Raw genomic sequence first — 13,779 nt, forward strand, 5'->3', positions numbered from 1 at the left:
GTTGAAGTACTGCGTAACACTGGTGCTGCGTGCTGGCCTACGAAGGGGCCTAATCATACATGTGCGCTCAGGAAGGACCGTCGAATCCAGCAGCGACAGGTTGACTTGACGTTGACCTCGCGTTTTTCTCCGTGGATGAAAGGTTTGGGTGTGAAACTGCGAATTTTTACCATTGAAATAAACATCTGAAACACTTTTAATAGGTGTGCTTTGAGCAGGATAATAAGTACGATTTACTGGAGCTTAAATTTGCAAACTTTCAACGGTAAACATCACTATTCGAATGTTTCGACGCGTCCTCCACGAGTCATCAGCATGACGAATGAGACCAGCATTCCACGGCCTCTCCATTCCCTTCGAAAGAAGGCTATAATTTTGCTGCTTTTAGTAATACCCTGCGAAAGTCTTGAAGACCGGAACACCAAGAAGAACGTTTACCAGTGAGTAATACATGAATATATTTCTCAAAATTACCGCAACATCCAGTTGTCTCTGGTGGAAACTTTCAGCAACATTTACACAGAGGTGTCCACAGCACGGGAAAGCATAATGGGGCCACAAATGATATAAGAGATTCGACTAAACGAAATTCCGATGCCATTCTCAGAATCGAATGGAATTACAATCCGGCGGACAACTCATCAGCTCACTGCAATTCCAAAGCTGGGACCCTCACCGCCAAATAGGCACAAACTAGCCAAAGAGACATGGTGCTATAGATTTCGTTCCTGCTAATAACACAAGACAAGTCGAACGGAAGAAACCCTCAGACATCAGGCATTGCACATCCACTTTCGAATGACAACAGTCTGTTCTTATAACCACAAACTCGTCCGACTGCGGACAAAATGCATCCCAGATGCGTGTTCCTCTCCGCACACAGTCTCATAAGAAACGAATCGCCCTTCTGCGGTGCCACACAGCGGCACAACGGCTGATTTTGTCCTTTCGCTGCAACGCGGTACAATTCACCGCATGGACCGTGCTAACGCTGTTACTTGGATAGGAGTCGATACAGAGCGCACGACAAACACGCGCGCCGTGCACCATTTCACCACTGACGCCCCAGGGAACAACACCGTGCTTCTCTAGCCAGGAACAGGTGAGCTCACACCGATTAATGTGATCGACACAAGTGACGTGAGCGAAACTATGATACATGAGAATGCTTAGAATAACGACTCCCAGCGTGCCATCTACGCAGACACTGACGGGTCCTCTAGGCTTCGCGTGCTATGTTCATCGTATCGGCTGTCTTAAAATATACCGTCACGCCCTTGAAAAAATGCAGAACACGCTCGGCGGCGCCACACGTCGCCAGCATCCCCGCTGACGACTTAGTCCGAACACGTGCGTGGCGCATGCCGGCAGCAGCTGATGGAGAGCAACTCCCGTGCGGCATGGAGAGGCCATGGCCGTGGTGGCTGAGCGGCGTGCTGGGCCGGGCGCAGCTGTGCGACACCCCGCCGGCGCCGGCGCTGGCCGTCCGCCGTCCTGCTCTGCCGGTGCCGGCCGTCCGCCGTCCTGCTCCACCGACGCCCAGTCGTCAGTGACTGGTGGCGGCCGCAGCTGGAAAACGACATGAATGCGGCTCAACCAACCACACTTGGGCTGCGTTCAAGAGCGGGTCAAAGCGCGGTGTCACGTGAGACCGACACTATCCTGTGCTACAACTGTAAAGGTGTCCTCTGATCTGCTGTTTACGTTTCACGTACTCATCCAACAGAAATCGTAACACGCCCAACAGGAATCAAACGGGCACGTATTGCACCAAAACCTAAAACACGGCCGATTACCACTGTATCAGTAACCAACTATCGCGCATATGGGCATAGCGGACCGTTCAAAATTTGCTTTGACGAAAGTGTCTGGAAAAACAGTTGGACCATAAACATGTGAACGTATTCAAAGGTAACACAAAATGACTCTACCCGAGGTCGACGCTCGACTAATGGAACGGTTTAAGTACATCCACCAACTTAACTTGCTACAGATTCCCAACACTAGTGATGTCGGTTCATGTTTTGCTTCTGGCATCCCTTGGATCGATTATATTTCGCCCTTATCTCCGCGTTTAATGAAGCAACAATGATTATTTCTACCACGATACACCGTTTTCACACCCATTTTAGGCACATAATTATAAACGCATATGCATCACTGAGCCCATCTGGTGTCTCACCTTCTATGCCATATTTTTATGCTTTGCCATGCATGTTTTGTGACGGACTGCGATCGGGAATAAATAACGTCTCTCTCACTGTCCGTAACCTCACGTGACGTAGAAAAAAATTGATCAGGAATATACACAACATGGATATCTACGCCTTCTGCAAAACATCTTTGCCTGCATTTATCGCAATACATTGCTAAAGCTTTCTGAGTTCACATTTATTATGCAGGTACGAGAACATAGCAGAAATGTGGGAAGTCGGAACACTATCGCAATGTGCCTACGAAACAGGAATTGACACCGATATCTGACCGAGCTCTCCACGGTCTGGATACATTGATATGTCATGAATTGCTTCATGTATTGGCCAGGAAGCATAATACAATTTCCATACGTAAGAGACAGGGCTGGATTGCATAGAATATCCGAGCACAAATGGACTGGGCAGATTTAAAATTCGGTTGTCACTTTAAGAAGTGGCACGTGGAACCACACTTACTGCGTGTGACGTTCAGTTGAAGTGAAACTCCATGGATTGATGCGAAACAATGAAATGAATGCGAAGCACGCTACTTCTTTGAAATTGGACCAATAAGAATAGACAAAAAGCCTGGCGAACGGTAACAAAAACCTATGCCGCACGAAAACGTTGCCATTGTGCACAAAAGCGTTGTCACATCAATGCCGATGAAAAAATTATATGACAAGACACATATAACGTTAACGTTCACAAAACATGTCCCTGAAGCAATTTGCACCTTACACAGAACTGCATACGAATAAAACACACCTCTGCCATCCATGGCGACGATCTTCATCTTGTCCGCTTTCGCAACGTCGTGTACCTCTTTGAACTCTACTCCGGTGAGCAGCAACGTCCACACGTTGTCGCAAAAACGGTACGTGTTTAGTTTACCAGCCTGAAACAACACAACACAGGAATTATATCACACAACGATCATCAACGACTGTGAACAAACGACCAGCCTGCCATCAAGAGTATAGTTTTCTGGCTTTGAACACTGCATAGTAATGGAACGTTTTCACTGCCGGCATACCGCAACATACGCCTGAGGTTCGCAAGACGAGTAATGCAGCTAGACGATCACCTGATAACAATGTACAAACACTACCACAAAAAAACTTTTTTTAAGCACACACATAGAGGACATGGGAAAAAAATATCGCTAGCTTCGCCAACATGCTGAAAGCTGCCGGCTGCAAATGCCCACAGCAAGCTATCGACTACAACTGTAACTAAATGAGTACAAAAGCGCACCTTTACAAACGAAATACTAATATCTCACCTTGAATGATAGTCTGGATTTAACTCGGTTGGCCAGTGCAGCGCTGATGGCTTTATCGAACTGCACAAGCACCTTCATTGCCAGTGCTGGAGTCATCTGGTCATACTGCGGATGAAAAACCGTGTTACCAAGGAACGTCTTTTACCAAGACGTATGCCAATCCATTTTCACGAAAATCTAAAGGAAAGTGTCCTTCTGGACGGACAAGCCACGTCTGAGTGAACCGACATGGATGATCCGGGTACTACTTGTTGGGTAAGATCCGGGTTAGGCTAGGTTGGGTTAGGTTAGGTTAGGTTAGGTTAGGTTAGGTTAGGTTAGGTTAGGTTAGGTTAGGTTAGGTTAGGTTAGGTTAGGTTAGGTTAGGTTAGGTTAGGTCAGGTTAGGTTAGCTAGATTAGGACAGGTTAGGTTAGGTAAGGCTGGGTTCGAATTTCAAATCTTTCCTTGCATTCACATATTCGTTAGGACGTTATTCTTAAGCTACTCAGTCACACGTCTTGTTTCCGTGATAACTAGCAAGGATGTCCTTGTGTTATGCAGCACAAAAAGTGATTCGTCATTGAAACGTGCACAGCCCGCACAATATTGGTCGCGAGCTGATTGACGGCCGTTGTGGCTGGAAATCGTGCTCACGAACGTCAGGCATAAACGGCTCAGCGATGAGATTCTTGTTCGCCTTGAACGACGAATGGTCAATGGGGTCACAGGACTTGAATGGCGTTTCTGTGGCGTTATGCATGCCTGAATGACCTTGAACGAAATACTCTGCACATCTTGGCGGGCGTGTAGCCTATAAACTAGAAAGTTTTAGTGTCTTGCAAAGGGCATAACGGTGAAATGCACCGCATGATCTTCAGGACGACCATTTCAATCAAAATATCACACAAATGTAGAGCTTAAATATAAAAGCCCAAAGCTTAGCTAGCTTAAAATACAATACCATGGCTCAGTTACAGAATAGACTAAGAGAACAACTTTATTTAGAACAAAGGCATCCTGTTCAGAATATAAGTAAACCGAAATTGGACTGAAACTTTTTGATAAGGAGGAATGAAGGGATGACAAAAAGAAAACCAAAATGAACTGTGAAGTTGCTTGAGCTTGAACTTGTGAACTTAAAAACTTGCATTTTCCGCCTTGATAACACATCTTAGCAAATCGAAACTGACTGATATCGCCGCCCAATGACGGAAAACTTTGTTGAAGCACATTGGTCACATTGAGAAATACTTCGTTGCATGTCTGTTCCATCTAAATGATCGGAATATGTTACGCTTTTTTAGATGGCCACGTCGGTTTACAACAGCAACCCAAGAAGTTTTTCCGAGAGGTCGAGCCGTGTTTTAACGCAGCCTAGTAAAGGAACTAAATCTCAAAACAAAGTCAACACAGGTTTGGTGTTTGTTTAGTAAAAATCTGCACTGAGATTAAGTACCAGAACAAGAGCATTGCTCAGCCCATACAACACACAAAAGTCTGCTCGAACGGGCTAGGCAGACCCTCTACTGAAAAGAAGCAGCTCAGACAATCTCGAAGCTCTTCTGGGGTATGAACAGATCTGCGGGGAGTCCCAACGTCTCAAGATATTTGAGCCAAGGGCAGCAAAATGCCTGGGAGCATTCTGTTGTGAAATAACCAATTGGGTTTCTGAGCTTGTTCTCACAACGATTGCCAAGAAACCCAATACAACTCGGCGAATTTCATGCTTGCGACCCAATGCTGCCCACTTACCTGCATGAGCTCATCCAGACTCTCCTGCAGACAGTGTCCGATTGTAGTATTCCTGTACAGTTGATGAGCCATCGTGTTTTCTGCAATCACAGAACAAGTCAGACATTATCATGCACAACATAACTGATGTGTGGACTCACCAATTTGTCCCAACATTGAGCCAAACAGTGCTCCCAGTGCTTGTTGAGGTAGGTAGTTTGAACTACCACAGGCACTCCAAATTGGCCATATTTGCAATGCCTCCACCTGCCCCTCCCAGGGAAAACTTGCTGCAAGTGCAGCATCAAAGATAACAAGTTTTTCAACACTTGGCTGTGCTCAGTACCACAAAACATACACCCAGCTGGAAATCTACTATCCTGCTGAAATTCTATGATGTTTACTCATGAAGGAATACATCTTTTGGCCTCGACACTTAAGAAATATGGTTCGTGCGTGCGTGCGTGCGTGCGTGCGTGCGTGCGTGCGTGCGCGCGTGCGCGCGTGTGTGTGTGTGTGTGCGTCATTGGGGCTTTACCATGCACTCAGCTGCCGAGGCCACGTGGCGTCGCCTGCCTCTCACCCTAGCAGGAAGGGCCGGCACCACAGGAAATCTCGTCCCCATACCTCTGGTTTCCCAGATGCCCAGTGGTTAACACAGATGCATTAACCACTACACTACTGGCACCCTAAGATGGGGTAGGATGGAGTGGCAATGCATATGGAGTGCCCAACTGCTCTACATGAAGGACACCTTTTGGGAGAAACACATTGTCCTTGCTGCAAATATGCCCCTTTTCTCCTCGAAGCAGTTTTTTCCTAACCAAGCATAATTGTTGAGTTAACACTCTACTCAGGTTTCTGCAGCTATTCATCAATCTCATGGTTTCCACAACAGACAAATTCCGTGACTGGAGAAGTTTTGGGTGACTGTGGAGACATCTGCCTCACCGGCTGCTATGTTAAAATATGGCCTAGTGTGTAGTTTTCTATTGTATTGGACCAACCCCCCACCACAACTTAAGACAAGAGTAGGCCAAATTCAGAGAGAAAGCCACTTGCTGGCCTATTCTCAGGATAGGTTTTATGATTTTGCATTGAACACATGCACCAAATAATGTTTGATATCTATACTGGTGATAAAAGCCCAGCATCTGAGAACAGCCAGATGCAATGCCCTAGAAAAGTATTGTCACAAGCAGAAATACATCTTAAAAGCCATAAAAATAAATCACTCAGACAAGCAGTTGGTAAATATGATCTGCTAAAACCCATCTTGAAATTAATCATTGAACACCATGCATTAACCACTTCAGCTTCAAACTGTTGATCATTAATGAGGAAAGTGAAGGAAGAAATTTGAAGAGAAAGAAGTGGAAATATCAAACATATACCTTTGATGCCTTAAATGTGGATATTTACAGAAAATTTTGAGAATGCAAACACATGGTTTGGCTCAAATCAATTTTCGGGAGAGGCCATACCCCACTGCTCCCCTCCCCTCCAGGTTGCCCTTAAATTTGGCAGCATAACCAATCCTTAGCAATCCTTACCTTAGCAATCCTTCAGTCATTTACAAGGTTGGCTGTGGCTGGCTGAAAGTTTTTACCAGCCAGCTTTCCATCATTACATGCTGGTGAAAAGTACTGGTGGAAAAAGACCAGCACAGAATCTCATGCAAGCTCAAGTCAGGACACAACAAAATAAATACATAATTTCCAAAAATATCTTAGTACAGCCCCTATCAGAGGAAAGGAAGATCTGGTCACCTGGTAGTGGGATGGGGGGGGGGGGGGGGGGAGGAAGGATCACCTGGTCAGAGGCTCAAGCAACCAACATCCTAGAAGTTAGACATTTACCATGTGCATAGACCAGAAGGAAATGACCAAAGGGGCTTTCGGGATCCCAAGGGAGGGAAATTTTCATTGCCTTTGGCCAGGACTGAAAAAAAGCACATCTGATGCTGCACATGTCTGACAGAGCCATGACAACTCAACAGAGATTTCAAAGGATAAATGCTGAGAATTTGAGAGCCCCAATTTGACCACATGACAGCCAGTGATTTCATCTCTTAAAGAGCCTTTATTTCAAGGAATCATGATGCTGATGGGCCAATTAGAAAAAAGTCAAAATACATGTTTCAAGCAAAATATTTGAAATTTCAACACACTTTGACCTGGTCCAAGTTGGGTGCATGCATGTTTGCAAGCATAATCCAGGTTCAGTAGATCAATGGGGCATAAACATCAGGAACAGTTCTTAGTTTTGTGGTCTACAAAAACCTTGGCCAGCCTACACAAAATCCATTCAATGCACTCAAAGACTACACAACAGTGGCAAGCTGAGCATCATTCCTTATTGTCCAGCTCAGGGCAGGCCAAATGGAATGGAATAGTCTAATCATTTTTCAGCTAAAAAATGTGGGCAAGCATTATTGATTGCACTCATTTTGACAAGTAAAAATGCCCTGAAAAATTGCTCTCCCTGCACTGTAATTGGTGACACCCTTCCCCAATCTCCGAGCACTCACATCTCCACCATAGGCACCCTGCAATTTGTGGCCAATATATCACTGCTACATGAGAAATGTTCAGCACAATGCCCTTTTCCAGTCTAGGCCTTTCGGATATTACACCGTAAATGTCCAAGACTTTGTCATCCATCTTGCCAAACAAAATCCAGTGTTTTTCCGTAACACAATGAAGGAAAGAAAAAAACCCTCGCAGTTAAGCACCAAGGAAAATCCAACTTCAAATGCCCAATTCATGGATCATGACAGCCAGGTGATCGGGCAGACAATTTACGTTGACGTCTGTTGCCTTCCAGGCTGGAACGCATGGCATTCATCTCCACCACTTACCAACACGCAACTCACAAAATGATAATGAATTCCCGCCCACAAAATCACGATAATAACGAAACAACGAAACACTATTCTCTGCCCCAGAAACTTTTCGATCCTTGCCGCGTTAACCTCCCATACACAACGCACGCTGTACAAATTGGTGCAAATATCACTCGCCTGAAACGGGGGGTGCCATCCGTATCGTTTAACATCATCAAAAAGCGGCAACATCGAGCTGGGTAGGAAAAGATGTGGTCTGGACACAAAGCCTGCATGACGTCATTTACACCATATTTTATGACGTCAGGGACACGGAACCCTTTCAGTTAGTCAGATGACTGCTACACAACCCATTAGTTTGAAGGTACGCGTATACATCCTCCAAAACGGAGGGCGGTTACGCATTGCGCTTATACACCCTCCAAAACAGAGGGTGGTTACACATCAGGTTTATACACCCTCCAAAATGGAGGGTGGCTACGCACCGGGCTTATACACCCTCCAACAATCTTTCAGATGGTTTGCGTGTCAAACATACGCGGATTGCCAGCCTTAGAGGGAAGCAAGTGCAAATATGCAGAATCACGCGCGAAAAGTCGGCTCTATGCGTGATGGGCATCAAATGATCACGAAATCCATCAACTCATTCTGAACCAGTCCTATTCTGATCACAAATTTTCGGCCGCCGGGCACGCATCTCCAGTGGATAGGTGGTTAGCATGCTGGCCTCGCACGCGGTAAGCCCGGGTTCGGATCTTACGACGGCCGCTGTTAGGTGGGTGGGTTCGTGGTCTTTCGGCGTGGCGTGACAATGCCGACTCGCCAAGCGGGATGAATTCTAACCTGGGCTTTTCATACCGGACAGCAGCGCAGTTTCTTACACCAGATGGCGGACTAATGTAAAGAGGACACCGTCCCTTTAGGAGGAGGGAGTCCATACGCTACAGATATATTGAGGATCCCGTGAAGGTTGACCGTAAATATAAATGATGCCAGCAGCTTGTGTAGACATTAATTGAAAATGTATAATGTGTAAACATTATGTGTAATGTAATGTGTAAAATGTGTAAACATTAATTGAAAATGTGCAATGTGTAAACATTATGTATAATGTAATGTGTAAAATGTGTAAACATTAGGGAAAAGTTAGGTGCACACAACCCTTCCGGGCAATTCCTTAAAGATCAGTTCGTCCCATCCCGGGGTGTCTACCAGCTGCCATTCTGGCGACATGGAGGCGGGTTCGTCTGATGGGTTCGTCCGGAGGCCCTCACAGATGTACGTCCTGCATTGGTGCCCTCCCTGGCGCGGAAGGCCCTTTGGCTGCTTCTGGCCGGGACATTCAACCCGGAATAGGCGCAAGAGCCCTCATTGGGGCGACAAGATCTCTGATAACCGCAGGGGATCCAATAACTGGCACAGAGACCCATGTTTGGCCAACGGACCCTTGGCTAAAACGGGGTGAAGGGTCCTGCAAGGGCCCCGGGGCACCTCTGGCCGACTCGGGACTCCTTCCGCCACAGGACCTCCTGTTGAGCACTCCAGGGGCCTGACCGTCAAAAGACCACTCATTGTTGTAGGGACTCCGACCAATGCAAATCAGGGGCTTCGGTTTCGTTCTTGCTAGAGAAATGGAGCCCCAGACCTCAAAACAACACGGAGTCAACTATTCGGCGTAGTGGTCTCCGGCCGAAATAGGTGCTCGCACTGTTCCAGCGGTTCACAATCGGCGAAAAAGGCATATTGGCTGGCATTTGGGGTCACAGCCATACGGGCCAGGATGACCCGCAGCCTTTCGACCCCTACGGCCATTCAGCCTTCCCTTCGGCCTGTTTATCGTCAGTCTTGAAGGGCACATCGGTCCCTCTTCAGGCACCCTCGTACACTCCCTGACCAACTCGGATGGCCCTTGTCAACACCGGACCTCCGGTTAGGCGCTGTGTGCCCCTGACCGACACAGGGGCCCCTCATTGGCTTAGGGTGCACTGACCGATGTAAATAGCGGGTCCTGACATTGTCCCTGCTTGGGAAATGGGCTCCCAGGCCCACGCCGGGGGCCCAATGGGTGCAACGGGCCCTCTGGCTGGTATTTGAGGGTCCGACCCGCGCCCCCTCAATGACCTTTAGCCAGCGCTTCGGGTCCCATATCGGATTTACGGTGCGCCCATTTGAGACTTCGTCCTGGTCACCTGAATGACACTTCAAGCCTAGGATCAATCACATTCTCCCCGCGACAATCCGACATCAAGGGCAAACTGGGTTCGGGGGACGGGCAAAAAATTGGAAAATAACAAAAGTATCCCCCAAAACGCACGGTAACAACCAGTGGCGGATCCAGAGGGAGGGCCACGGGACATGCCCTCCCCCCTTGGGCTCCGAAGGGGCCCATTGGTTTCGCGGTGCAGGTGCAGTGTTTCCGGCCGAACAGGTGCAGTTTTTTAACACATTACACAACAAAACTGGGTATCTTTGGACTTTCGAGCCACCAAGAACAGTTGTAAGCGAAATTGAAGGGCCTATGAGAAGTCCCAAAAACTACTCAATGATTGGAAAGGTTGTGAACTGAAAATCTCAAGCCCCATTACACCGTCTAGGGCCCCATGCTGCTTCCGGGGGGGCCCATATGCCCCTTGCAGGCTCATTTCTGTCATTTAGGAGCATTCTACGTTGTCCTTCATTTCTTTGCATCTGCTCAGAGGGCCCTGCGCTGTTGTTGGGGCCCTTCCTGTTAGCGTGACGAGCAACTCTTGTTAATCACGGGCCCTTCCATGGATTGTTTCCATTCGCCAGACAGGCTCTGTGAGCGGTAGCCAGAGCCCCATACCTTAACCTGCCAGGGTACTCTCGGTTGCTCAGGGGCCCTTTACGTGGGTATCGGTTAACCTACCGACACACTTGCGATGTGCCCATGGGTCCTCTACATTGGTTTAGGGCGTTTCCGATTCCCTGTCACTTGCTTAGGGCCCTACACTCTTGTTGGGGGCCCATCTAATGGCCTGCTTGGGCACACTCGGTCGTTCGGGGATCGTCTACACTGGGTTTTTGGTACTTCCTTTCTGAATGGGGAGCCTACGCTTCTGTGGGGGGAGGGGGGCTATCTGATAACCCGCTCAGACACATTCAATCGTTCCGGGGGCCCTCTATATTGGGCCTTAGGTACGTGCTATTTGAATGAGGCCGTACACACTTGTCGGGTGCCCTGGACTACTGGTGGGCCCTGCACATTGGTTCTCGGTGTTTGAATTTAAGGCCCTCTGCCCGTATCAGGGTCATCTGATGACCTGTTCGGGTACACTCCATCTTTCGGGGCCCTCCGCATGGGTTTTAGGTACTTCTTGCTTGAATGGAGGGCCTTAAGCTACTGTCGGGGCCCTCATCCGATAAGATTCCAGGGCCCCTTCAGATCGTGGGGAACCTCTACGTCTGGTTTTGGGTACTTGCTATTCGCGGTTGCTTGGCGTTTCATATCCGTGGGTTGCGATCAGTTGCCATGACTAGCGCCTTGTACGGGAGATCTCTTGTAGCAGTTTGCTTTGAACGATTGGTAGCATCTAAAATGCTCGGCCTGGGAATATTTTATTATGCATATGTGTACAAGCCCTGAAGTACAAAACTCTTGACTGTAGCATCATGAGGCCGATATCATAGGGTTCTACTGTACTTTCCTAACTGTACTCACATCACTATGATAGGAAGAGTGGGAGATATTATAAATTAATATTGCGAAATGTTCATAGCAATCATACCTATAGACAGAGCAAACTATGCAAGTTAAGCCGTTCAACTCTAGCCACCAGGCACTAGAAGGCACAGACAAGCCTGAGGCTATCTAACGACGAGCCAGCCTTGGACAAGCCTGGTCATGAAATGCAATACACTACAAACGCCGCATGACATGTAGCCCCGTATTATATCAATATACAATGCAAAAATTCGTACATTCTGATGAGGCTAAACATGTTCCAGGACTCACAGTTCATTCCAGAAATAAATCTGACTCGATTTACACAGTAGTGCAGTTGTGGGTAAATCGACTCGGATCCGACGTGATTTACACAGGGGGTCGTTTTCAGTATGTCGACTCATGAGTCGATATACACGCTCCCTTTGTAGATATGCAGGGCAGAGCAATAAACTAACGGCTAGATGAAAAGGAACAGGGCTGCTAAAATATAAAACCATAATAAAACGGAGATCTTCGAGCACGTAAACTTGGGATGTTTCCTCATGAAGGTATAACCATGGGTGAAGTTTCCTATTCAGGTTTAATAATTCCTCTAAATGACCTTGTTTCTGACAACTTTGACAATGGCGTGGGCAAAATTTGTCTTTCGCGGGTATAACCAGCAGTTGACTTTCCCCTACGGTTTTACGAGCACAGGCAAAAAACAAACGCTCGCAGCTTCACGAAATTTTCAGCACCTGTTCATCTATCAATTTGGCATCCTTTGTAAATATTAAGAGCTCTGATCTACCACGATCAGTGGCCTTGGTCAGGTCGGAGGGAGTAACCTGTAAAAAAACGGCCGCTGGGGGGAAGTCAACTCCCCCCCCCGCCCCCTGGTCGGGTCCGGTTGTCCCAGACCCCGGTCAGGCGCGGGTTAATGTCTGACATGGAGAAAACATCACACTCGGTTTGCGGCGAAAGTCGGCGCGTCTCCTTCGACCAGTCTGCCGCGGCTTTGTTGGCCGTCAGCTGAAGTACAGCTCCGATCACCGGTCGGTATACCGTTACAGAGAGGCCGGAGGCAGCCCCAGTCGGCGGGACGCGCCAGCGCTGCGGGCTTAGGAGCTTGGCGCAATACGTTTCTGTGCATCGTGACCTAGAGGTCAGCGTGACGAAATGTCAACATGTCAGGCAGACATGTGGTGCATGACGGAGCACGCCGACGTGCATGTAGATACTAGTGAGCTCACCATCGAATGGAGGATTCTTACGCCATCCTTGCAGGCCAGGCGTGATTGGACATGGGACGGATAGTCAAACAGAATCCGTCGACGTTACCGATGCCCTCGTTTACAAGACTGGACTATTCCTTGTGTCATGCTCCAATGCATAATGCTCTGAAATGCATTCCAGTCATGACGTATGCTGTGTAAACCGGCCGGGGCTGCCACACATGTTAGTGGCCTTTAATGCCCTCTCACGACCACATGGCGATGCACGCGGCGGGGATGGCCCAGTAGAGATGTAGGATATGATAGGACCAATATGGAATGACAAGGAATAAGGGTCATAGTAGAGTACGGTCAAGTAGATGCAAAAGAGAACTTGAAAGTCTGGGTAATGGGCGAATGGGAATGGGCGAATTGTCAGCAGATGTGGCAGCAGATTTTGAACAAAGACACGGGCTTGGTAATAGGTATTTGTACGGCTTTCACGAAATGTACGTCAGATACGTGAAGAAATGCTACACAATGTTACCGCCGGTGCTTCTCTTTGTTTCACTTAAGTTCATTCACACTTTTTCAATTATGATAAGTCATAATGCAAAAGAGTAAGTTTGCGTGTAGATCTTTCCGCAGCTATTCCATAATTTGGATTTCAAGTGCTGAATAAACTGCTGCTGACGGGTCGGTGCTGGATGAGCACAACTGAGAAGGAATGGGTAACGGGTGGGGGATGGCACAGCCATCACAGGGTAACGGATGGAATGGATGAAAAGAATCTTGCCCATGAATGTTGCCATCTAAGATGCTGTCAGACACTCGCTAGTCAGATACAGCGGACTGAACCGGTCC

The 13,779-nt window shown here is 47.7% G+C and overlaps 1 protein-coding gene across 3 annotated transcripts; it reads right to left on the reverse strand.

Annotated features, from left to right (window-relative positions):
- Positions 1–428: 428 nt before the first annotated feature.
- TfIIA-S (general transcription factor IIA subunit 2) lies at positions 429–8,266 on the reverse strand. 3 transcript variants are annotated; one of them, XM_037236725.1, is made up of 5 exons: positions 8,215–8,266; positions 5,214–5,293; positions 3,481–3,585; positions 2,964–3,093; positions 429–1,569 (listed from the first exon to the last, which is right to left on the reverse strand). In XM_037236725.1, the coding sequence occupies exons 1-5, from the start codon at positions 8,231–8,233 to the stop codon at positions 1,547–1,549; spliced, it is 357 nt and encodes a 118-aa protein (XP_037092620.1). In that variant the 5' UTR covers positions 8,234–8,266; the 3' UTR covers positions 429–1,546. The 3 variants fall into 3 exon arrangements, with proteins under 3 accessions (XP_037092620.1, XP_037092622.1, XP_037092621.1); XM_037236727.1 differs by lacking the exon at positions 8,215–8,266 and adding an exon at positions 8,068–8,208; XM_037236726.1 differs by lacking the exon at positions 8,215–8,266 and adding an exon at positions 8,053–8,208.
- Positions 8,267–13,779: the final 5,513 nt, after the last annotated feature.

This window comes from Pollicipes pollicipes, unplaced genomic scaffold (genome assembly GCF_011947565.3).
Source record: "Pollicipes pollicipes isolate AB1234 unplaced genomic scaffold, Ppol_2.1 Scaffold_7261;HRSCAF=8764_pilon_pilon_pilon, whole genome shotgun sequence".
Taxonomy (NCBI): domain Eukaryota; kingdom Metazoa; phylum Arthropoda; class Thecostraca; order Pollicipedomorpha; family Pollicipedidae; genus Pollicipes; species Pollicipes pollicipes.

Bases quoted from the DNA above. Each gene is read 5' to 3' on its own strand.
- TfIIA-S (XM_037236725.1), bottom strand. The intron at 3,586-5,213 runs GTAAGTGGGCAG...TTTCATCCGCAG, and splicing joins GTCTGGATGAGCTCATGCAG to TATGACCAGATGACTCCAGC. The intron at 1,570-2,963 runs GTGTGTTTTATT...GTCGTTTTCCAG, and splicing joins CGTCGCCATGGATGGCAGAG to CTGCGGCCGCCACCAGTCAC.